At 31.2% G+C, this 25,002-nt stretch overlaps 4 protein-coding genes across 4 annotated transcripts; 2 read left to right on the top strand and 2 right to left on the bottom strand.

Moving 5' to 3' along the window:
* The first annotated feature begins 624 nt into the window (after window positions 1–624).
* LOC149481211 (lysozyme-like) lies at window positions 625–8,586 on the top strand. The gene is made up of 4 exons (XM_089705838.1): window positions 625–778; window positions 5,993–6,178; window positions 6,869–6,942; window positions 8,099–8,586. The coding sequence occupies exons 1-4, from the start codon at window positions 712–714 to the stop codon at window positions 8,243–8,245; spliced, it is 474 nt and encodes a 157-aa protein (XP_089561964.1). The 5' UTR covers window positions 625–711; the 3' UTR covers window positions 8,246–8,586.
* Window positions 8,587–10,050: 1,464 nt separating this feature from the next.
* On the top strand, window positions 10,051–12,575 carry LOC149481212 (lysozyme-like). Its single transcript, XM_089705807.1, has 4 exons — window positions 10,051–10,554; window positions 11,139–11,315; window positions 11,671–11,744; window positions 12,390–12,575. Exons 1-4 carry the CDS (start codon window positions 10,494–10,496, stop codon window positions 12,531–12,533), a joined length of 456 nt encoding a protein of 151 aa, XP_089561933.1. The 5' UTR covers window positions 10,051–10,493; the 3' UTR covers window positions 12,534–12,575.
* A 321-nt stretch (window positions 12,576–12,896) lies between these two features.
* On the bottom strand, window positions 12,897–19,950 carry LOC149481213 (low density lipoprotein receptor adapter protein 1-like). Its single transcript, XM_089705708.1, has 6 exons — window positions 19,793–19,950; window positions 14,941–15,114; window positions 14,523–14,628; window positions 14,173–14,347; window positions 13,764–13,826; window positions 12,897–13,481 (listed from the first exon to the last, which is right to left on the bottom strand). Exons 1-6 carry the CDS (start codon window positions 19,839–19,841, stop codon window positions 13,404–13,406), a joined length of 645 nt encoding a protein of 214 aa, XP_089561834.1. The 5' UTR covers window positions 19,842–19,950; the 3' UTR covers window positions 12,897–13,403.
* A 2,525-nt stretch (window positions 19,951–22,475) lies between these two features.
* On the bottom strand, window positions 22,476–25,002 carry Ing5 (inhibitor of growth protein 5). Its single transcript, XM_089705856.1, has one exon. It carries the CDS (start codon window positions 24,764–24,766, stop codon window positions 23,942–23,944), a length of 825 nt encoding a protein of 274 aa, XP_089561982.1. The 5' UTR covers window positions 24,767–25,002; the 3' UTR covers window positions 22,476–23,941.

Raw genomic sequence — 25,002 nt, forward strand, 5'->3', positions numbered from 1 at the left:
AAATTTCATTGTAATCGGTTCAGTGGTATTTGCGTGAAAGAGAAACACACACACACACACATCCTCACAAACTTTCGCATTTATAATATTAATAGGATGGGTACCCAATTAAATGTTCATTGTGATGCCTATTTATAGTTATATCCGATCAGCGATCGTAAGCTTTTAAAATATGCCATTGTAAATGTAACGCTTCTTTTGACTGTGTGATAATCAATGTAGGTAGCACAACTTGAAATTTTACTGAAAATTACTGTTATTTCTTAAAATAATCAAATCTAACAAATCTTCAAATCTTTTAATTAAATGAACCTTCTCACGAAGGAATTTAACTTTTCAGGTCTTCAAATCCCTTCGCAAATAACAACAAACCACTTCAGATTGCTTTTAGCAAAACAACATTTGTTTTAATATAACCTTTATTTAGTCTTAATAGCCTTATGTCTTAGCAGTTAGCACCCCCTTAGCAACAAAATAAGTTAGGTCGTTCCACCTGAAAATAACGAGCAAACCATAAAATTCCAATCTTTATTTACATTGGGATATAAATAACAAAATAAAACCTAACATTTATTTACGGAACCCGGTGATTCAATGTCCAAACGTCCATATAAGCTGACTAAAGGCCACAACCAATGTCAGTCGAAAGAAGTGCGCGTGAGCATCTGACGCTTTACTAGTTATTAAAATTATTTATAAGTTTTTTCCAAAATGGCTTCAGCCTTAATCAAGTTCAGTGCCTTGTTGATGCTGGTCGGCGCCTGCGCAGCTGATGTCGGTTAGTAACGTTATAAAAAATTCAAACTATTCATGTTTATATATATTATGTAAATAAAAAATAAATTTTGCATTTAAGTACGAAAAATAAATAGCACTCTACAAGACACCTAGTAAGCCTAAAGGCCGTTAGGGCCCAACCTCTGTTGATAAACCGCCTTATCAAAATATACACACAGTGCAGGTCAAAGCCAAGCAAGCCTAGATCAATAAACTTATTTATAAATATAAAATAACAATGCCAACATATCAATAATGATAGAAGCATTAAGATACCAAATAAAAAGTGTATTTCCAGTAATTGCTAGCCTCATATTCGAAGTTCCAAATTAAACTTGGTTGCTGGATAATTTCTTATTTAATTTGAACCAATTAAATAAATACAAAATTCAAGAGCTAATCTGTATTTTTTTTACATAAATTATATTCAAACTTTAGGAATACACATAAGTAATTTAATTTACTTACAAGGTTCGTTAAGAAAATACTTTAAAAATAAATAAAAAAATCAAAATTTTTTCAATTTAATCCATGGACAATATAAAAACTTTTAGGTATCAATAACAGTTCACAATATTACAAACAATTCATGGCATAATTTTACCATTATAGGAGTTAATTACATTACACTACCAGCAATTAAATCTTAATTAAAAGAACTGCGATTAAACCCATCCTTAATTATTACGGATATTGATAATAAAATAATAATTATCTTTTAAGAAACAAACTGTAACAATCATTAGTAGATAGTTAATTATCAATGACTATAAGAACAGCGACTACTCACAAGTCACAACTTATTATGATACCTTTGAATTTTTAAATTAAAAGGAAGAAAAATAAACATTAATTCGACGAAAGAGTGTGACACAAAAAATTTACAAAAAATGAAACATATCCAAATAATAACTAAAAAAGATAAGTACAAGGAACTGTAGGTATACATATATAATATTTTTGATCCCAAATTATGTGAACACTACACTACTTACTACAGTTCAAACATATAATATGTCCTTATATCCTGAATAATTCAAATAAAGTGCGTTCTAGAACTTATTATAGGTATCACGTATGTTATGCATTTCCATAAATTTGTAAACACAATGCAGGAACAAAACGACATTTTATTTAAATCAAAAACGATAAATATCCCACAGCATATCTGTGTCAAGTCCAAGATGATTCAATTGGTACAGGTATATGAAGGTTATATTGATGACGTGTTACATAAGCAAGTATGAAATACATTCATGTTTATGTCCACAGTTAACTCTGGCCAACATCGAAATGTTTCTAGAATCTCCAAAAATATGTATATGTAACTTTTAGGAACTTAACTTTTCATACAAATAAATAAGAAAATATGGGCTTAGCACCTAATAAATAATAATACACGTACCTACATAAAAATGTTTTTAACTAGTAATTTGAAAATGTCTCTACAACTCTATTAGAGATGCAAAAAGTCCAATTTTATAACAGTCGTGATGTATCTGAATGCAAAAGTTCTTCGATTCCGTTTAACCTTTATCCATAGATAAATAATTAATATAACCGATGCTACTACATGTGTATAAAGTTATCCTATTTTAATAATAGTCTCATTCATAAAAATAATCGAAAACATTGGAAACCCTTATTTCTTTTAACTGTTTTCCACAGCTAATTCAAACTTCCTCCTCTTACAGCCTACCCTTATAATTTTAATTTTTTAAGTTCCTGAAAGATTGGATTTAAAAAAGGTCGCAATCTTCGACTCATAAACTTTTTTTATTAGTATAGTCGAACAAAAACGTTTGGGTATTAGTAATTTAATACACCTCGTTAGTAGCTATACCATGTTAATATTATGTAGGTTTCGTCTTGATCCGTGTTCAACCGGTCCTTTTCTATATGCCCTAACTCGTCAGGTGACATGCCAAGCTGTGACACGACATACTCTAGGAAACTAGCTAGAAAAATAGCAGAGCGATGACTTTACTTTTTCTTTTTTCATAGCTGGGAATAAGGCTCAAGCTGTTATTAACAGGATTCCTTTTGGCGCCAATCATATTAAGGGTATTTTCCTATCCAAGCTTTTATAAAGGACAAAAGATTATATTTCTTTAGTCATTAGTTGGAGGATATTTTTTCACGCCATCCAATTAAAAGCTGTCATAAAGCTTGATTTATGACGGTGGTAACACTATCGGGTAATAAGTCACTTTTATTTTTAAAATCAGGCATTAAATCCTTTTTGTAACGGGATTTATTCGTTGAGGATATGTTCTCAAAAATCTTTAAACACAAAGTTTTATACGGCCTTAAAATATACAATCTTAATACAATACAACAGTAATTATTTGTGAATACGTTATCAATTATCATACTTTACTATGTATTTGCTTCAAAAGTTGAATTAAAATTTGAATCCTTTATTGTAGAGTCAAGTCGAAATACAGACCTATATTATATTATATGTATTCTATTCAGGATTCATTACTTATTATTCGCTCTTGAATATGCTCAATACCCGTATTTAACAATTACTTAATCTTAATAAATTTTTAAGCTGTGTTGCACTAGTTGATATAATAACAATAAATATAGCTATTGCAATACACAAAAGTGAGACATATTCAATACTTTAATATTAAAATTCATTATTCTGAAAAATATTCATTTAGCTAGCTTTTGTGTAGATTAACAGCTAATCTAGATAAAATTAATTAACAATTATTTTATGAGTAAGATCGTCGGAAGTTCTTATATTCAACCTTCTTAAGAAGATCAAGGGGGAGCCTTCATCCGTTTTTCTAAAATGATAAAAAGTGCTAAATTAATTTGATTCTACGTAATATCACAGGATATACGTAATATAACTTCCATCTTTATACCAGCCCACCGTGGCTACGCCCATGTTATACACTAATTATAAATGGGCATTCTAAAGTGAAGCTCTTCTTAATTTTATATGATGCTAGCCAATAATTTTCAACCAGAGGTGTATGAAAAGATTAATCTTCTGTAAAACCCGGATACACTATATGGAAACGGTAACAACCCATAACAAGCAATTATTCGAATTATCTAAATCTCCATACGATTCTAAGCAATTGTGGAGTAAATTACAATGAATCATTACGGATCTGTCTGGGCTTGATCCAAGAACCTATTAGGCCTTCGACATTAAATCATCTAGCATTTACGTGGAGATATATTGTTTCCGGTCTCCTTATTACGATATTAAATACAATTTAAACACAACTTGAGTATCTTTGTTGTAAGTTATTGTTACCCCGATGAAGTCATAACTTATACTTAATGTCGTTGAGAATTTTATTTTATCTCTATAATTAATAGCTTTATTACCTCCATTTTATAATAATGTGAATTATTGTGATAACGGAACAAATCACATATGTATAATATATACCTACGCTACAGACTATTGACTAATAATAATATACTACGTTACGCGGTTCTCTACTATGTACCTAGTCCCTATTTCTTCAATGAATGAATGGAGTTTCTTGTCGGTTCTTCTCCATAGATATCGGGGGTAAATGTTAAAAATATGCTATGACGATTCAAAAGTGCTTCTAGAAGAAGTCTAATTGAATAAATAATTTTTTAAGTTCGAGTTTGAAAATTGTTTTATTAGGTTGGCAACACTGTAGGTATTAGTTATGTGGTAAAGGCGTTTATCACAACACAGTACCTACACACGGCATTTTGTACAAATAGCAAATAAAGCTTATTAAATTGCCTAAAAATTTATTTAGATTTTGTCTATCAATAAAATGAGACCATTAAGAAAAATAATTAAATATTTTTAGGAGGAGGAGGACGAACAAATATGTTGGCTGATACTCTATTGGAGAGAAAGTCACTATGTATCTTCTTTAAACTAATATTTTAACTTTTATATTGTTCATTTATTATATTCAAACTAATAAATATCAATAGAATGAGTAATCTTATCGGTAATCACATTATGTTAGGATTTAAGATATAAAATACCAAGGTCTATGACATTCGACATTTGCACTTAGTCATATTTCCGATAACTTTTGCTCTATTTATTTCGCATTAATAACAAAGGAGGAAAATAGTGCAAACCCTCTCAAATTAATCCAACTTAAGTAGTTACTCCATCGATCTTTATTTTCATTAAATTAAAATCAATAAGTTTTAATAATTTCCGCTATTCAAAGTATGAACATTCATCATACTTTAGGTCAGGCACTCTACCTAAATTAAGGATACGCTACATAAGTATATCTAAACTTACGGTGTACATAATTATGCTGTATTTCGTTTTTTAATTGACAATACATTCTTAAAAGTATGATGCAATCTTTTGTAAATCTGGTTTCTTACTTCAATTGAAGTGCCGGAAAACAAATATATGATGTAGTAAGGTAGTAATTTAAGTCAAATTTTACGCTTCGTTATATATTCAAAATAAGCGTGATTTTAACAAGCGGATGCTATTATGTTTTCTTCACTCTAATTGAGAATATAGCCAGGCCACGGTCTATACGAACACAAAAGAAAATCTATGTACTCTTCACTGTTCACCGGTTCAGCATATTATAATTAAATAAATATAATTATAATGTAAAATATAACAAACAGTAGGTATGTATCATCATTATTGGGTAGGAAAATTTCATTTCGAAATGGGCTACTTTTATGTCCACATCAATGTAGAAAAATATTGCTTGAAAAGTCATGCAAAAACAATAATTTGATGATTAATTTCATAACAATGTAAACGGATCTGACCAAGGTTCAAACCTTGACCCCATCCAGGACAGCATTTCACACGTTGTGGTTATTATTATCTACCATACATACATACACATAACTATTTACATATGTATAATATGTGGGTGTCACATATAGCTGTAAGATTTCTCTATAGTAAACTAAACTAACCATTACGAGAATAACCTTTGTTTTATATTTCTTAATATTTTTTTGCAGTAGGTATCTCTGTCTAAGTACATACAGATTATTTGCCGTCTTATTTTCATAATAAATAATTCAATTAGGTAGGTACCAAGTCAATATAACAAAAATTAAATAAATGCGAATAAAACGCGTCAGCCGCAATTATTCAAACTGAATTATTTATTTTATAAATATAAGATGCCGAACAATCAAACCATAATCATAGAGGATTTTTTGTATGCTAATCATAGATATTATCTATCTTTTACAGGTGAAGTACTAGCCCAGAGCCCAGTAACAGAAGTATGCCTTGGCTGTATATGCCAGGCGGTGTCGGGTTGCAAGCAAGGCACACAGTGTGATGGAGACGCGTGTGGCTTGTTCCGCATCACATGGGCGTACTGGGCTGATGCTGGGAAACCAGTTCTGCCTGGACGCACCATTGACTCTCCTGATGGTAAGCTTTTGCTATTTGTATATTTGGGTACTGAACCGTATTTGAAAAACTTTTATATGTCTTGATTATGAGAATAATTTGCTGATTGAAATGTATGTAAGCTTTCTTTTATGAATTGGGTATCGTGTCAAAAGTACACGAAGAGCGTTTAGTTTATCTTGATTTCAAGACAGGCTCGAGTCCTGACTCCTGACTCCATGATTTCTTATAGATTCAACAAATGTGATGTGATGTCTGATAATCTAATTTAATACCTTGATACTTATCCTGTTTACGCCGCAATTTACAAAGAAAATAAGATCGATGTGATTCCAATGAATTGTATCGATAAGGTATTCCCAATATGAAAGGTCAAATTCTCAGAAGTTATCACCAAAAATGTCAGTACATTTGGCAATGAACTGAAGGTGACCGGTGGTACCAAGGTTCATCATTTTCTATACCAAATTATTTCCTCACTTATTATTTTACGTCACTGGTATATTGTTTCCTATATTTACAAAAAATCGCAAACCGCATTGACTTAAAATTATAATTACAAACGTTGAATGAATTAAATTAAAATTCAATGCCGATTATATTTTTTTGGCTTAGATTTTACTGTATTTATTAAAATATTCTCATCCCGGCAACACATTATGCACATTTTAATAAGTATTTAATAATAAATTAATTTGTATGTATTTCCAGCTTACGCCAGCTGTGCCAACGATCCTCAGTGTGCTGCTCTCACCGTCCAGGGCTACATGAGACGCTTCGGACAGGTAATCTTATATATTATTATTAGCTATTGCATAGCTTCTATCGCGGGGGACCGAATCCAGAAATTTAGTAACGAAAAACCTCACGCTCCCCACTCCGACGGGCGCGGAGGTGTGGCTTGAAGGCATAGCATGCAATAGCTTTACCGCGGCAGTCCCCAAGTGCCACACGTATTTTTTTAGCCTAAAACTTTATCGAGCTTTTTTCAGAAGAAATAGAGCCGAGCTCCATAGCTTACATGTAAAGTATATGTATTGCCAATTGCCATATCAATATAGGATTATATATGTATGACAACAATGGATTCTTTATTACTTATTAATGGTATATCAATTATCTCTTACTTAATATGGTATCTCAAACAATGAGGTGATACGGAAATTACATCATTCGATACTAATTGCAGTGCAATTTTACCCTGATTTATGAAAATAAGTACATTAAATTGCTTCTTGCTTTTATTTTCGTATATTTTAGTATCTAAGACTGTTTAGTTGTATTAAAGAGTAAAATAAAATAAATAAATAAGAAATCTTTTCCCCAGTGACTGATGACTACTGAACAATAACTAATTAGTAACATATAAAACGATACAAAGAGATAATTAACATATTCTACCAAAATACCACATCGCTATGACAAATATGTACCAATATATATGACATAGAGCTATTAATAAATAAATATTTCATCTTAATAAACTTAGGAAATCCCTAATTATAACCCACATCCGTGTACGAAAACGTAGGTGTGTACAAACCAGTAGAATTATTAACATATCTTGGCATTGTCATTGAAATTTGCATACAAGTCGATCAGTGACATCATCTGTAAATATAATTGATTCACGCGTAAATAAAAACAAGTTTAACTTTTTATAACTTCATTCAATACCTGATGAAGTTCATATCCTGGTTCTAGAAACCTTTTAGTAAACCTAAATAAAATGTCAATCAATATAGCATATTGAATTAAGTTAAACAACTTATGAGGCACAAATATTTATGAAAGTACAATTTTTATTCTTCTTAAAAAATAAGAAATAGGTTAATGGAATAATCATAAATATATTCAATATAACAAAAAAAAACTATCGATATAAAGTGGAAATGGGGTAATACAATTTTCTTAATTGTTAATCAATTGTTTATTTTCCAGGACTGCAACAACGACGGTGTGGTTAACTGCTACGATTACATGGCAATCCACAAATTGGGAGGCTACGGATGCAAAGGAGAGCTTCCTTTCCAATACGTCAACGTATTCCAGCAATGTATTGCAGCGGTTGCAGCTCACCAAGGATAAATGTTGCCATATCAAAAAATCGTACAAGATGAACTGTAGTCTATAGTCATAGTCATGTCAATATAAAAAAGAAAGAACAAAATTGGCGCCAAAAATAATGTGTCAAATTAAATGATTGAAAAATGAATGTAGAGATTATATTGTACTGTTGCGATACGAGTCTGTAAATTTAAGAAATGTATTTGTAATTAGTTATTAAGAAAATTATTTTAAATAAATTAAAATACTTATATTTTTGTAGACTTCTATTTATTCAAGCTTTTATTGTACTTAGGTAATGGCGATACATTTAACTTTTGTGTCTTCAAACGAATTATACGTCTACAAGAATAACCATCTTCTTCAAGTATTTATTATTTTATCCCTCCCCATTAAACAATAATAAAGTGATAACTGATAGTTGGTAGAACAAAAGATTGGTAGAAGTTAATGACGAAGTTAATAAATATATATGTACTATTAAATATCTTTACTTGACTGATTATTATTATACTCAACTACTTCGATAGGGATTGACGGTATTTACATCTATACTATAATATTATAAAGAGGAAAGGTTTGTATGTATGTATGTATGTATGGTTTTCTCGCATAAACTACTGGACCGATTTTGATGAAATTTGGCACAGACAATCTTTAGACCCTGAGAAAGAAGTAAGAACATATAGGCTACCTTTTATTGTGAAATATGTACCACGGGCGAAGCCGGGGCGGACCGCTAGACTGCAATATATTTACAAGCAATGCCTATTGGCATGAAAGCTTGCAAAGACCAATAGGTCTTAATCAGTTCGAAATTTATTTTAAGTCTGTCATAAACAATAACAAAACAATTGAAAAAATATCAAACAGGCACTACAATTCGCTAAGAACTGCGTTAATAATGCAGTGTTACGGATATATTATATTTTAACATGGTAGCGCGTTCCGTAAAATAAATAAATTATATTACCTACATATACTAAAACCTTTCGTAAGAACCTAAGTAACCTCTATCTATTAAAAAAACTCCATCAAAATTCGGTGCGTATTTTTATAGATCTAAGCATACATACACACGACAGATGACTCTATCAATTAACTCTATATTTTTTTGTCAGATACCAACGGCTACTAATTGTAATATCCGAAATACACTTGAAATACTCCATAGTACAGAACCTATTGTATTATCTCATGAAAGGTGTATTGATATGTACTTACGTGCTTCTCTAAAAAACCGAAAAAAATATTGAAATCCGGAATTATTTGTCGAAGAAGCAGTCTAATATTTTACCAAACCTGTATCGAAAATTACCACGAACGATATTGCAGAGATTAGCACATAATTTCGTAAATTACTAACATAGAACACTTCTTTTAAAATTAAATTGCCAGAAATTTGAGTACACAACAAAAAATGCCTTTTTCATCCTAAATAACGTAATTTTAAAAGCAACATAATATCCTAAGATGAGAAGAGAAGAAAAAAACAACGATTATTTGCTCTACAAAATTTCCTTTATTACCTAAATAGAGCGCATTCTATCGCCCTATAAGTATTGTCTTCTTTATAATCAACACTCAAATCAAACATCATATCATACTATCATACTAATATTATAAATGCGAAAGTAACTCTGTCTGTCTGTCTGTTACTCAATCACGCCTAAACTACTGAACCAATTTGCATGAAATTTGGTATGGAGATATTTTGATACCCGAGAAAGGACATAGGCTACCTTTTATTGCGAAATATGTACCACGGGCGAAGCCGGGGCGGACCTCTAGAATGAAATAAAAGAACATAATATCTACGCATGAACTTCAAATCCTCAGAAACAAATGCTAATAAGTGCAATATTTGTCGTCATTTTTAATCCGTCATCTTAACGACCTTTGGTAATGAGATCCTTTAGCACACGGATGTTACAATTCGATTGTAATCACCTTCAATAAATTATTCTTAGAAACAAACGTGTGCATTCGTTCTTGTTCTTTATTTATTAATATTCACTTGTCTAATATAATTCAGTATTGATCGATCGCCAAACTACAATAGGGCGTTAGAACAGTTTTTACTTATATTTTTTACATCTTCCAAGAACCATAGTAATTGTTGTTTTTGTTACGCGTTTTGGGAACATCTCATTATGTCATCAGCTTTCGATGAAATCAGTGCTCGATTTTCAATTACTATGTAGTCGTCAGAGTGTATGTGTGTATCGTGCTTTATTATAATATACATACTTAATTATATAATTACAAAATGCATTTACAAGTGCCAGTGTTAATCATATTTTTGACTCTATGTCACAGTGTTGTTTTTGGTAAGTAAAATTTTAAGTTACAGCTGCTTATTTATAAATCCATAAATCCTTCGGTCAAAGGTAAAATTCAGAAATAAAGTATATATTTTATAAATGTCAGCGAGGCTGCACTAAGTTAGTCACTTAACAAGGAAAAAAGAAACATAATAACATTACTTAAAAGGTTTAAAATATTTTTATTAAACCGGTCAAAGAGTACCTGTAGTATACTTGAGACCAACGTAAACAAAACGACTGTTTAAAATGAATTATAATAAATTATTTATTTCTCACTCGTTGTTTTTGATATGCATTATTATTGATATTCCGATAAAACAAAGGAATTACATATATAAATAATACCTAGTAAAGAGATTGCAGAGACCTTCAACTTAAGATTTCATTGATAATAATTTTTCCATTGTACCACTAAAGTACCTATATGTTATTAGTGTTACCTTTGTAAAAATAATAATGCACTATCATCAAAATGTTAAAATTTTGTAATCCCTAAAGCATCCATTCATGCTACGACGTATGTTATCGTATACCATTCACGCTACTAATGCAAATGGTCCATTTACAGCTTTTTTGAACATATTCAGGTATTTACGTGACAAACCTCAATGAGTCCTGTGTTCGCTGCCTGTGTCACGTAGCTGGTTGCGATCTCTCCCACACTTGCTCTGGGGGTTATTGTGGTCCATTTTATATATCCAGAGTATATTGGGTGGATGCTGGGAAACCTACGTTACCTGATGACAATCCTGATAGGAAGGAAGGTAAGGACGAAAACGAACAAGCTGCAAGCAAACGAATAAGGGCCTAAACCTAACAAAACATTTTTTTGTAGAGACGACAAAGAAAACATCGACGTCATTTCTATATATTGTTGATTAATTTTATTACTGAGAGCAATAAAATTAACTGTTAATATGATATTGGTTAAGGATTTGTACAATGATATTCTATCCAAATGAAATGTTTGTACATAGAAATAAACCTTCCTGGGACTTTAATTTTAAAATGATAGGGATTCGAATTTAATAAAGACTATTTTATATAACGTAACAATATGTATAGTTCTGATTTTATTTATGAATTGTAATATTATTTTAAATACAACTTCTTCTACAGCCTACGAGGACTGCGCCAGGGACTACCATTGTTCCGTGAAAATTGTTCAAAGCTACATGGCCAAATTTGGAACGGTCAGTTTATTTTCCACTAAAATATTACAAGGTTTACTTAATCTCTTTATTGTACTTAATCTATAACTATTTTAAATAGATATCGTCATCGGTCATCAACTACGATAAGTATGTACCTACTACTAAAGCCAGTTTATCAAATCGATTGATTGAAAAAAAACCAATACTTACGTGATTTATTTCCATATAAAAACTTGTTATTGTATAAGTACAAACTGGAGATGAGTGTGTTTGTAACGCTATTAGTTTCTAGTCGCAAAAACTTGGTCTACACGTAGTAATAAAAATCATCTGCCGTAGACAGTAATTTCAAAATTCTCTTCTCAATTTTCCAATATAAATGCGATAGTGTGCTTGCTCCTTTCATGTCTATCTTTCACATCGCAAGTCGCAACGGAGCGATTTTATGATATGATTTTTTATGATTACACCTACCTAGGCTATTTAGAAGCACGGTGAAATATCTCATTCCAAACTAGTTAAACCACGTTAAAATAATACGAGTAGGTATGTCATTTACTATTTCAATATTATAGCCATGACTTGATATTTTATATTTTTATACGAGTCTTTTGAAGCTTTGTCACAAACAAATCTCACTTCTGTCGACTTCTTCTGAATCTTTGTTTTAATACATTTTTCCAGGATTGCAATGGAGACGGTGTGACTGATTGCTACGATTACATGATGATCAACCACCACGGAGGCAGGGCGTGCTCCGAGCCTCTATACCTCACACCTCTTGGTCTGCAACGCTTGAAGCTGTTCCAAGAATGCCGTTTTAAATAACCATGTACTGACTAAAATACGCTAATAAAGACTATCATTTGACTGGTTGTTTTATTAAAAGCACAGACTAATAATAATATACTACGTATACAATTAAAAGTGATGAGAAGACGTGTTATGTGATATTCCTAATGAAGCGTTAAAAAATATGTCAAACATTATTTTCCTATAGTTAAGATAGTTTAAACGTCAGTAATCTTGATTTTTTACATGTATGTGGCAAATTAAAACCGTAATGAATTTTATACTTTTACAAACTACTATATCACTACTTCATATTATCTGCTACGAACTGCCCGCACTAGCAAAATTTGACTAGCCTATTTTAATAAGAGGACGAATAAACGGGTTAAATAACTACGGGTGTAGGTATTATAATTATTTTATTATTTACATAAAAACTTAACAAACACTTATTCGTTTAGTTAGAAACTAGAGATCGCTCTAATTAACACTAAGTTTAAAAACTAAATATAATCATTTTATTGTATACTTGTGTATTATAACAAAATACCTATGGCTTAATATCAGAAACCTTACAAATTATAAATTTATGAAATGAGTAAATAATTATTCCCCGAATACCTAATTATTCATTTACATAATATTATACTAACTTTTGGTTACCCTAACTTTTTCCTTTTTTACATTTTTCCAAAAATATATTATGTAGATCAAAAAATAATACCTACGCGTATCCGGTATCACCTACGTTTATAAAAATTTGTTTATTTTTGTAAAATTACAATACATAACAAAAATAAACAAATTTTAGTAAAAGTAAACCATAACGATATTTATTTTATTACTAATCATGGCTCGTTATTTTTTTCAAAATTGGCACAGTTTTTACGAATATCTATAGTTAAATTAAAAAGTAACAAGCGGCTCTGGAGACTGCCACTGTTCAGTGTCTGTATCATCATCCGATTCGCTCGAGAAATTAGCCTGTAAAATAAAACGATTTAGATAAGTAAATATTTTTGGATGAGCATGATGTTTTTCTAGAGTTGAAAAATATGGAACTAAATTATTTTACTTGCTTATTAACTACATAATAAAAGATAAAAGACGAACTTTGGAAATTAAGTAGGTACCAAGCTTTTGTTTTAGTGTAAGAAGGCTCTCCAAAATATAGAGGTACGTCTTTGGAGTAAATTTTTCTTCTGTTTCTCTATCATTTTAGGTAACTTTCAGAAGGAAAAGTGAATTAAGCTTTATAAAACTTACCCATGGAGTCACTCTACGCCTTCCACCGGATTGCAGTGAAGTGGCCTCAGTTGCCTGCCATGCCTAAATATTTTTTTTTATTAGCTACATAACATATTTTCATGTTTATTTCTAAGGAAAACAAAAACTGCAAGGAGCAATAATTATAACGTAAAAATGCACCTCAAATATATAGAGCCTATGCGACCAGCTACCTACAACGTATTTTTAGCGTTTAGCGTAGAATCTCAACTAAAAAATTCACCATATTTTCACCTATTTTCATACAAAATAACTTTGCAATTACTTACTGAAGTAATAAGTTTAAACCATGCCATGTGATGATTTATTTTGAGATACAAATTTTAAAATTATTCCCAATGATTTTTAACGTTGTAAGAAAATTACAGAAAACCTGAAAAATTCTTACCTGATAAGCGTCATTAAAAGCATGTGCAAGGGAGAGAGCAAGCGCCCTCGCCTGTTTCCGTCTCGCGCACACAAACACGTGCACTACGTGCGTCTCGCTCGCACCTCCCGCAGTTTTCCCTTCGACAACTGCGAAGACTCGAGCGTTTGCGGCATCAGCTGAGCAGTAGGAAATCCTGAAAAATGATTCATGATCTTAATTATAGAATAAGAACATTCTAACCTGCTAATATTATAAATGCGAATGTTCTTGAGGATGTATGTTCGTTAATCGTTCAGGGAAAATCCTGTGGATATTAATACTTGGCTTTTACAGAAGTAGCTTATGTACCAGAATAACTAAATAATTACCTATAAATTGACACACTCAGCACATTTTCCTGTGTATCAGCATCAGACACAATGATTCCTTTGGAACTGATGTCCAGATTTACTTTCTGGAGCTTTTTGTTTGCAGCTGAAAGAATAATTATTATTATAAAACAAATATTAAATATTAATTCATTATTATAAAACAAATATTATTATGAAACGCAAAGTAGTATTTTATGACCTATCTGTACGCGAAATTTTTTGTCGAAGTATATTACTAACTACTTAGTCGTTTGCCTGGCTCTACCCTGGTTGACCCGAGTTTAAAACATAAATAAGATAGAGCCTATCTCTATCACTCAGTAATAAAGTAATAGCAGCTTCCTAATTATTGCTCTTGGAAAAAAATATACCTAGTTTAAAAAATGTTGGTGATTCAAAACATAATAGTACATACTCTTAGCGGTATGCAAAGCGGAGCGAACAGCGAGCGCAGTAGCGGGCGCGGATGCGGCGCGTTCCACGGGCGCGACGCCAGCATATCTCACGTCTATCTGTCCCTTTCCGTTTGATGCGTCGCGCCACCAGCCGTCCCCTTCGCACTCGGCTAGTGCCCATTCTTCGCATAATTCTGGAAAAATATTACATAGGTCCCATTGTATGAGTAGAGGGAATATGTTTTATAAGACTATAAAAGGCTATACATAAGCAGGGCTACTTTGAACTTCCTTTGCCTAGATCTAGGTTTTAACATCCTTTGATCCATTGTTTTTAATCTACCTAGGTAAGTATATTCTATTTTTTTATTTTCATTCCAAATCAGAGCCATGGTGAAGCCGGGATAGTGATCGCATTTATAATAATATGTATGTATTAAGTATGGCCTATGGATTCCAAGACTTTGCCCCGACTTTATAGGATTAGGGTTAGATAATCATAATGCTCATATAACTTAATTTAATGCTGGATAATGAATTATGGAAATAGATGATACTAGCTTTCCACCCGCGGCATCGCCCGCGCAGTCAAAGAAAAACCCGCATTCTCGTTCCTGTGGGATTTCCGGGATAAAACCTATCCTATGTCCTTTCTCGGGTATCAAAATATCTCTATACAAAATTTTATGCAAATTGGTTCAGTAGTTAAGGCGTGATTGAGTAACAGACAGACAGACAGAGTTACTTTCGCATTTATAATATTAGTATGGATTAAAACATCAAAAGTCCCTCAATTTATCCAGACACCACTATCATTATCTCAAAACAATTATACCATCCCGATATATAGGTCAATCATCGCGAGACAAAATATGGGAAATACGCAATAAACGTTATCAAGCTACGTAGAAAGCGCATCACATCAGTCGCCAGACGATAAGTTAATCATGCAGCTGCTGTTTCCACTGCTGTGATTATCTTATTATTTATTGCCGTTTAATTTCCCGTAATTTATAATTATACTACGCTAGCTTTCCACCCGCGGCTTCGCCCGAGTTTTCAAGGAAAATCCCGTATAGTTCCCATTCCCGTAGGTTTTCCGGGATAAAACCTATCCTATATGTTTATCCAAGTTACCCTCTATATGTGTGCTAAATTTCATTGTAATTGGTTCAGTAGTATTTGCGTGAAAGAGTAACATACATACATACACACACATACATCCATCCTCACAAATTTTCGCATTTATAATACTACTAGTAGAACTAGAGCGCGGATTCACTCGCGTTATATGCGGTACAAAGAAGCTATGCTAATCCAGATAATAGTTTGCTTTAGGACGTTATCTATGTCTGTACCGAATTTTGTTATAGCGTTAAATAATAACGAATTCGAGCACCAATTAAAACTTAATTGAAAAGGATATTATTATATCTTTTGTGACGCATATACGCAGTCTAGAAAAGTTAACAGACCTCACGTAGAGCCAACTACCAAGCGCCTAACTCTACAAACTCTACGGCTTACGGCTCAACAAACTCTACTTCTCAATAATTCAAATATGTGACTTTTCTATCACTAAAATATATAGTTTTGGGAGTTTTAATGTTCGTTTTTGTACAATCCCTATAATCATGACACCTAACAATTTCTTTTTTTTACAAAATTGATGCTATTGTCCACAAACATACAGCTGTATAAAAAATGTCATGATATTAATTATTATTAACTATTATCCACTCTATCTCACTCAGTAATTTTCTCCACTCTCATTATAGTCTTGCAATAAATCAGGGGGTTTCGTAAAAGCTACGCAAGATCAATATCGATTATAATAATTGTAGAGCCATAGCCGATAAGAGAACAGCTTTCTACCTCATAGCATTACATGTAAATATTATCATATTAGAAGATATTATTATTTCTCAATTTTTATTTTATTAATGAATATGCAATATGTACTGCAAAATGTTTACAGTAGGTATAAGCTATAAGGTACCTATAACCTACTACAGATAAAATTTTCATTTATCAATCGCGAAGTTTTCCTGATGTATATTTTCTCTATATATCAAAAAAACTTAATTCTATCAATCTAAATCACCATGAATTCTAGAAAAATATAAACATTCCTCGAAAAAAAATCGACATTGCCGTATTGTGTGCTCAAAAGCACAAATTAAGAAAATGACGATTTTAATAAAATAATCACCCCACGTTCTCTAACTCGTGTATTTTGACATAATAGGTAACTTTTTGATCTTATATATAAAAATGAATCGCAAAATGTGTTGGTAAGCGCATAACTCGAGAACGGCTGAACCGATTTCGATAATTCTTTTTTTATTATATTCCTTGAAGTACGAGGATGGTTTTTATGTAGAGAAAACGTAAATATGTACCACGGGCGAAGCCGGGGCGGACCGCTAGTATTCTATAAAAAATAGGCAAATCTCTGTGGGCAAATCTTTTATAGAATATCAAAAAGTTTTGTAAAATTTCCTACGTATTCACTCACGTCATTAATTGATTGGATTTTATTTTAATGCGTACTATTCAAAGTTCTTTATAATATTTGCGCGTTTATCGAACATATCTAGGTCAGACCAAATGATAGCATAAATAGGCCATAGGTCACATATTAGGCGCAAGCTTCACCGCCTCAAACCCGTCTAGCGATAACTCTGATTTAGTTCAATTTATAAACGCGTATTTACTATTTTATCGCGTATTTTTTTGTCGGTGCGTCTATTTCGATTACATTATCTGAGTGCACTAGGTACATGCCTATAAACGTAATTGTTTAATGCGCAATTTGAGATTTTCGAGAAAATTTTAACTTATTTTCTGTTCAAGTAAAATTTTAATCTAAACTAGCTCACTCCAGCCAGCTAAACATGGTCAATGAGGAACATGGATGAATTTCTTTGAAAATCTACGATGAAGTTAGTTATTAGCAACAATGGCTATATGACACAAATTTATCACTACCTACTCTCACAATCACATCATAATTAATCAAAAAGAAGATTCACAGCGAATTACAGAGTCATACGGAATATGCAACTTTAGTTCAACATTAACAAATCAAAATATTTTTCTATAGTCGCTTAAAGGTCGCGATACACATAGGCTATCATCTATATTACGATCTAGATTTTAATAATACCTACATTATGCGGATACGTAAACAATTTCAATTTACGCAATCCCTTTAATCTTATGGTCATCGAACTGCAGTCAATAAATCACTGGATGAAGCTCTTACAGCAGTAACTGTAACGTTCATACACCTTACGATAAACGGATAATGACATTATTAATTACGTTGTATTTTTTCCGCGTGTAATACTTAACTTCTGAACTTTTACTGTAATGTAATATGTTTGTTGCAAGAAAACAGATGTTGTTACTTTATGATATAGATTTTATGAATGAGCTAGCAAAACGTTAGTTGCGATAGAAATCATTGAAATGTATACGATGGATTAAGTATAATTTTTTAATCACTCAACTTAGTAAATCTGGCTCGTAAGATCCAAATATTTATTGTTTACTAGACGATCCAACCAACGTTAATCTACCAGGGCAAAAAAATTAAAAATAGTTTCTTCTCGAATTTTTTAATAAAAATCGTTAGTTCAAAATCATCAAATCATAACAAAAATCCTTTCAAATTTTTCTATTTATGTATTTATCTCCTCTCTTATGTAGGTATAAATAAAAAAGTTCTTTATCAATAACGTTAGATCTTAAATATTCTGTAGAATAGCGTAGAATTTAAATGATACTGGAAGCAATATAACATAAACACGTAAAGGCTGTATAATTTAATATGCAAAATAACATTTCTATTACTCGAAACTATAGGAATTTGATGCAATTATGAAAATTAGTTCTTGAAAGCTACAGTAATGTCGCACTTTATTCGTAGTAAATTACCGAGTAGGCTCCACTGCGTTTACAATGAAAAGTTAATAACTAGGTTCGTGAAATGTATTCATTATATTTTTTTAATCTTTATATCATATTAAAAAGTAACAACATGAATTATTATCCTGCCATATTTTCCTGAATGGAATAAGTGTTTAATTCACTCCTCACCACTGAATTACCCGTAGTATTAGAGTATTTACCAGGAGAACACTTCATGAATTTTCTCTACAATTTTATTTTCATGAATTGATCCACATCCAAGATCCTACTAAAAAAATCGACTGGACAAAGTCCAAAAATAAGTATAAGTATTAGTATTAGTTAAGTATCTAATAAATATTGTTGGTACTTTTAAAATTATTAATTATATTATACTTCTACTATTTTAACTATTTTCGCTATAATTAAAAAAATCAATAACGAAATTTTTTATAATAGGCAGCGAGCAAAAAATAACCACTTTTTATAATAGCCACTTTCTAATACTAACTAGATTACTACCTATAATATTCTTATTTTAATATTGTAGACACTGTTAACATGCACGGATACAGACATGACGGGTTTTTTCTCTTTACAAGAATGAGTGTAAGGCGTGGTGCTTAGTGAGATCTAATTCCTAAGTAATTAGAGTGAAATCTGCCCGTGTTGTAAAGCCTTAATAAAATCATATATGGCGCGAAGAAAATATTACCGTGAACTGCACAAGTAGAGCGAAAGGTCCTGATTTAATGAAAAATCTTAATGTAGAGTCTTACGTTAATTTATGTTAAAAAATTATCTTAAATTTTATAACGTTACTTTTTAGATAAACTAACTAATAAAAAATGTTAACCACGAATCTATGGTTTAGTTATATATTCTTCCGTATTTCAAATAACAAGGAAAATGATGATTTCCTGAAAACTGAAATACTAAATTGAAACAAATACTTACTTTTGTGCTTCGAATTATTTTTCCACATTCTTCGTAAAAGGGTTGTCATTGTAACTATATTTAATCTGTGCAAAAGCGACGGTCAACTTTTCCCGCGCACGGTCCCCAGATAACTGCAATGATGCTGCGTACTCAGTAGTACAACCCCTACTTAGCACAACGAGATCATTTACAATATGTATTACATTAAACGACTCAATAATCGATATTACATTAATCATTTAGTTAAGGTAAATGAACCATGTATTATATTTCCTCCTTAACTTCTGATTATTTATTAATTAAATATAATTAAAGTTTCCTCACTCCTGATTATACAATATTGTAAAATATCTAATTTTTTGTGAATTTTACTAATAATTTATTTCTAATTTAACTATTTTGGCTCATTGGTCCAGTGCTTAGCGAGTGAACGCAGGTCCTAGTGGTCCTTCGGTTTCCTAGGTTCTAGCAGGACACAGAAGACGTTAAGAAAATCAATCATCCAAATTTCAAACAGATGAATACTACCAATAATGGGTCCATGATACTACTCACACACCTCTACAGACTACACATCAGGGGATACGGGACTTCCAAAAAAATTTTTTTTTTATATTTATAGGGTTCTATATCAATCTCCTACTAGGTACCTACTTAAAAGTAAATAAGAGATACATATATAAAATTAATGTTTACGAAAGCGCGTGACCTACCACACTACAGCTCTTGCCGCCTATGTAATCGAATGATATATTATGGATATTTTATTGTTTTCTGTCTGACAAAACGAGAGAGATCAGAGAAAGAGCCAAGAATTTGGTCAATTACAGTCTACAGGTGATCCATAAACCGAACAAGAAAAAAAACCGTATAAGAAAATTTTCCTACCTAACTAGGTACATATATTGTTAAATATTGGAGAAGTTTTATTTTATTTCATAACTAACTATGTAATGTGTTGTTTTAAGGATTTACGAACTTATTAAGTGTACATTTAACTTCTCCATACGCTCTTATTCAACTCGAAACATTAGGTAAAAAATTAAGAGTTGAGTCTACAACGCCATCTACAAGCAAATAGCAAGCGTGTTGCGTTAAACTTGAACTTGCTAATTTATTAAATTAGGAGCTCGAAAATAATCGTTTATGTTCTAATTGAGTATAATTACTGTATTAAGGAAAATAATACTCTATTAAGCATAATAGTTTACATTTTGAAGTGAGAATAATTGTTAGTTTACTTTTAAAAACTGCTAGAAATCTACAATTGGATAGAATCCTAATTTCATACAACATCATCTGTAAAATACTACCTGATGCAAGTGTCTACATTACGGTCGTCATTTCTGATGCAACATGGGAGCTTTGCTGCAAATCGAGTTAAGTCGACTGTCGAGTGTCGACCCCAACTCACTTTTTGCTACCAAATAATTACGAATTAATGTATAACGCCGCGTTCGGAAATGCCAATAATTGCATAGTTATAGGGCACTTGATTTTCCTTATTACACCTATAGCAATTTTCTTATTATTATGAAATCTATATAATATTGTGTAAAGAATTAGTAAAATTTGTTTTCAGCACGAGCTTATCTCAGATAAGTACTACAAGACCAATTTCAAAAATTTTCACCGTTGGTTATGTAATCCTTTAGTGCTACAGGCTTATAGGTAGGTACTTAGTACTTACCTATAGAAAGAACTGCACAATTATGATTTTCTAGATCCTATGCTAATATGATGAAAGTGCGTTAGCTAACAAAATTAATTAAAATCGTTTACGTCTTAAATACAGAAATGCATAATACAGACTAAGAAGTTAAATTTTGACCTCCCTATAAGTCGAAGATGTTTCGAATCTCTACTATCAAAATAATGCAATTTAAATCTGTTCAGCCGTTCTTGAGTTACGAATGGTATACCTAACTAATATGAATTTCTAATAATAATTTACGTATCTATAGATATCTAGATTAAAGAGGTAGATAATTAGGGTATTTAAGTACCTTCCAGAAACAAATAAATTATGAAATTTCATTGTTAGGAACGTCTTTGTTAAAAAAATACAAAAGAAACACTAAATAAAGCGTAACATAAAGCCTCGTTAATTTTATATTTAATAAAATAAAACCATGGCATTAAATCACATTCAAAATATCAACCAAAACCAATGCAATTTCTCAATGGTGAAGCGAGAAAGGTTTTATTTATGAATAGGTACATTAATAAAACACAAATATAAAAATAAACCTCATTTATATGCAAATAATAAAACAACACATTCTTAGAAATTATAAAACAATATAGATTTCAAGTAACTGAAATAATCATGTTAATTGGAAATGCAAAATTATGCAAATTCACCGAAATTTATACAATTTTTGGTTTCAAATTTTTATCCATTACATAGTTAAATTAAGTACAAATTAGTAGTGTCAGAAATGAAAATAAAATGTGAAAGAATAAGTAAAAAAATATTTGTTACATTGTTAAAGGTTTGGATTTATTATCTTCTTTCTTATATATAAAAATGAATCGCAAAATGTGTTGGTAAGCGCATAACTTGAGAACGGCTGAACCGATTTCGATAATTCTTTTTTTATTATATTCCTTGAAGTACGAGGATGGTTTTTATGTAGAGAAAATGTGAATTTGAACAATTTGTACCACGGGCGAAGCCGGGGCGGACCGCTAGTTTAAGATAAAATAAAGATTGAAACATGTCTATGATGATTATAAAGGGTTCTTATTTCTTTTTCCAAATATTTGGATAGACCTTCATTACAAACTTTTTCATGTACTTACAGTTTTCCCAAAGAAATATAAATGGACCAAACAAAATTTGAGTACAAAAGAAAATACAAAATATTTGAAATAAAAAAAATTGTATTTATTTGTCTGAAATAGTTAATAAATCAATGAAAATTGTCATTTAGGTATTGTAATTTAAGTATATTAAATTTGTATTGTCAAAAACAATTCTTTATTAACAAAGTTTTTCATACTTATACGTACATAGTCTGTTAAAATCTCTCAGTAAATCAAATATCACACACTAAGGCGATATTAACCTGATCTTATGGAAATATGTACATCATGATTAAATTTAATTCAAAATTTGCATATGTATGGCACTGCAGTGTTGTCACAATTTTTAAAGTGTCCAAATATGAAAAATACAAATATGTACTAACTTTGAGCACATAGTAGCAAGAAGATTTACAATTTTGATTTTAATTAACATGATACACAATTTGAATTTGAATATTGAAATAAAGACCTGGACTGTTTTGAGTGTTGCTTGTAAAATATATATTTAATTTATTTTTCAAATATCTTAAGGATAAATGTTATAATTTATGCTTATTTCCATAATTTATATAAAATCTGTTTTATTGCTACAATATCATAATCAATGTTAATTAGTCTTTCCATTTATATGATAACTTAACATAGATCTTACTTAGTCCTTAAATACAGGCAGCCTGTTTTATAACAATATGTAATATTACTTACATTAGCTATTCATTTAAAAAACTAAAGATTGCCTCGGAGTGTCATACATGTTTCTTATTTACTAGTTATGTACATAACAAATTTGTAGGAAGCTTTTTAATAAACTGTGGATTAATCTATTCTAGAAAAAATAATCAAATACTATTAACGGTATGTATTATGTAGTATGGAGAAATGTTTTTGCTTTTACTAAAACAATATTATCTTTTCTTTAAAATTCTGTAAATCACATGTACAGTAGATGTATTTCATTAATGAAATTTTCTTCACTTTTCTATTGCAACAAATTTAAAAATCTGAGTATAAATGTACATATTAGGTCAAAGGCATATTATATATCTTTTGGTAACCTAAAAATGTTTACTGAATGTAGTAGGCAGGTAAACAATATTTAAATCATTATTTGATTATTTCTAACATATTTTAAAGTTTATGTTACATTTAATATATTATTATGAATCACATAATACTAAAAAATAAGTTAAATTTATATTATTTAACCTCTGTACTTACTAATAGTGAAGGACCATATATTTAATCTATAAATGTCTAATAAAATCACTATATTTCAATTTTTACATTAACAGTCTTTTCAGCCATTGCTTTAGTTGGAGCTTTACCTGGGGGTTTAGCGGGAGGCTTTACGGTAGATCATTTCTTTTTCCTATCCTGTGTACATTTAGGGCAGTACCATTTACCTTTAGGTTTAATCTTAAGGTCTACGCAGGCAAAGTGGAACCATTCTATGGGGCAGTCTGGGTTGTCACAACCAATCATTTCACCATATGACACTTGATGGCAGAGGCAATATGTTGGCTCATTGGGATCGACGGGCATATCCAACACATCGCTAGGATGAGTGATGCCAGCCACTGAATCCAAATCAGCATTTTCTTCTGGTTCTTTTGCCGGATTCACGGTTGCAGCAGTTCCCTTCTTTTGCGCCTTCTTTTTAGCCGCAGATCTACCACTAGCAACAGCGTCATCTTCGCTAGACGCACCTGCGCGTTTTTTCTTTCCTGTTGTTGTAACTGACTTTTCACTGCTTTTATTCTTCTTCCTTCCCTTCTTAACTGTTGTTGGAGTGACTTCCTGTTCTGTAGCAGCTTGTTGCGCTGCCCTAGAGCTCATTACTTTCTCTTGTATTTCGGACTCAAATCGCGCGAGGTCAGAGTCAAGGCGACGTATGTGTTTATCTACCAACTCATAAGTTTGAATTGCTAGCTGCACTTTATCATCGCCGTATTCTTTAGCTTTATTAAAAAGCCCTTGAATGGTATTTACTTTTTCTTTCTTCGTTTCCTCGTCCATCTTCGGAATATTTGGTAATAATTCATCAGCCATAAGATCGATTGTTCTCATTAAACCGTGAGCTCTATCATCAAGATCTCGCATTAATTTAAAATTTCTTTGTAATTCTATCGGTAAATGCTGAAGACTATCAAGATAGTGCTCTAAATAAAGAGCTGAAGTCATTTTGCAATATTTTGAATAACTTTTCCCTCGATTTTATAAATGATGATAGTTTGAAAACCCTATATTACTGGTCTAAAACTTTTCTATAGGCTAAGAATTCTAAGTCTAGATAACACTTCAGTAATATACACCAACTTTTTATACACAAATTAATTAAATAATTACAAAATTAAACAACGAATTTCCTATCGACTTGAAAATGAAATTGTAAGTAGACTGTAGACAATAGATTGCTG

The sequence above is a fragment of the Colias philodice genome, chromosome 17 (assembly GCF_061535455.1).
Source record: "Colias philodice isolate Cphi_HAF_F1 chromosome 17, ilColPhil1 Martin Lab GWU primary, whole genome shotgun sequence".
Taxonomy (NCBI): domain Eukaryota; kingdom Metazoa; phylum Arthropoda; class Insecta; order Lepidoptera; family Pieridae; genus Colias; species Colias philodice.

Coding starts and splice junctions, on each gene's coding strand:
- LOC149481211 (XM_089705838.1), top strand. CDS start 712: ATGGCTTCAGCCTTAATCAAGTTCAGTGCCTTGTTGATGCTGGTCGGC. Junction 779..5,992: donor CGCCTGCGCAGCTGATGTCG/GTTAGTAACGTT, acceptor TATCTTTTACAG/GTGAAGTACTAGCCCAGAGC. Junction 6,943..8,098: donor ACATGAGACGCTTCGGACAG/GTAATCTTATAT, acceptor TTTATTTTCCAG/GACTGCAACAACGACGGTGT.
- LOC149481212 (XM_089705807.1), top strand. CDS start 10,494: ATGCATTTACAAGTGCCAGTGTTAATCATATTTTTGACTCTATGTCAC. Junction 10,555..11,138: donor ATGTCACAGTGTTGTTTTTG/GTAAGTAAAATT, acceptor GAACATATTCAG/GTATTTACGTGACAAACCTC. Junction 11,316..11,670: donor CAATCCTGATAGGAAGGAAG/GTAAGGACGAAA, acceptor CTTCTTCTACAG/CCTACGAGGACTGCGCCAGG.
- LOC149481213 (XM_089705708.1), bottom strand. CDS start 19,841: ATGACAACCCTTTTACGAAGAATGTGGAAAAATAATTCGAAGCACAAA. Junction 14,629..14,940: donor CGCTTTGCATACCGCTAAGA/GTATGTACTATT, acceptor TTATTCTTTCAG/CTGCAAACAAAAAGCTCCAG. Junction 14,348..14,522: donor CTGAGTGTGTCAATTTATAG/GTAATTATTTAG, acceptor ATCATTTTTCAG/GATTTCCTACTGCTCAGCTG.
- Ing5 (XM_089705856.1), bottom strand. CDS start 24,766: ATGACTTCAGCTCTTTATTTAGAGCACTATCTTGATAGTCTTCAGCAT.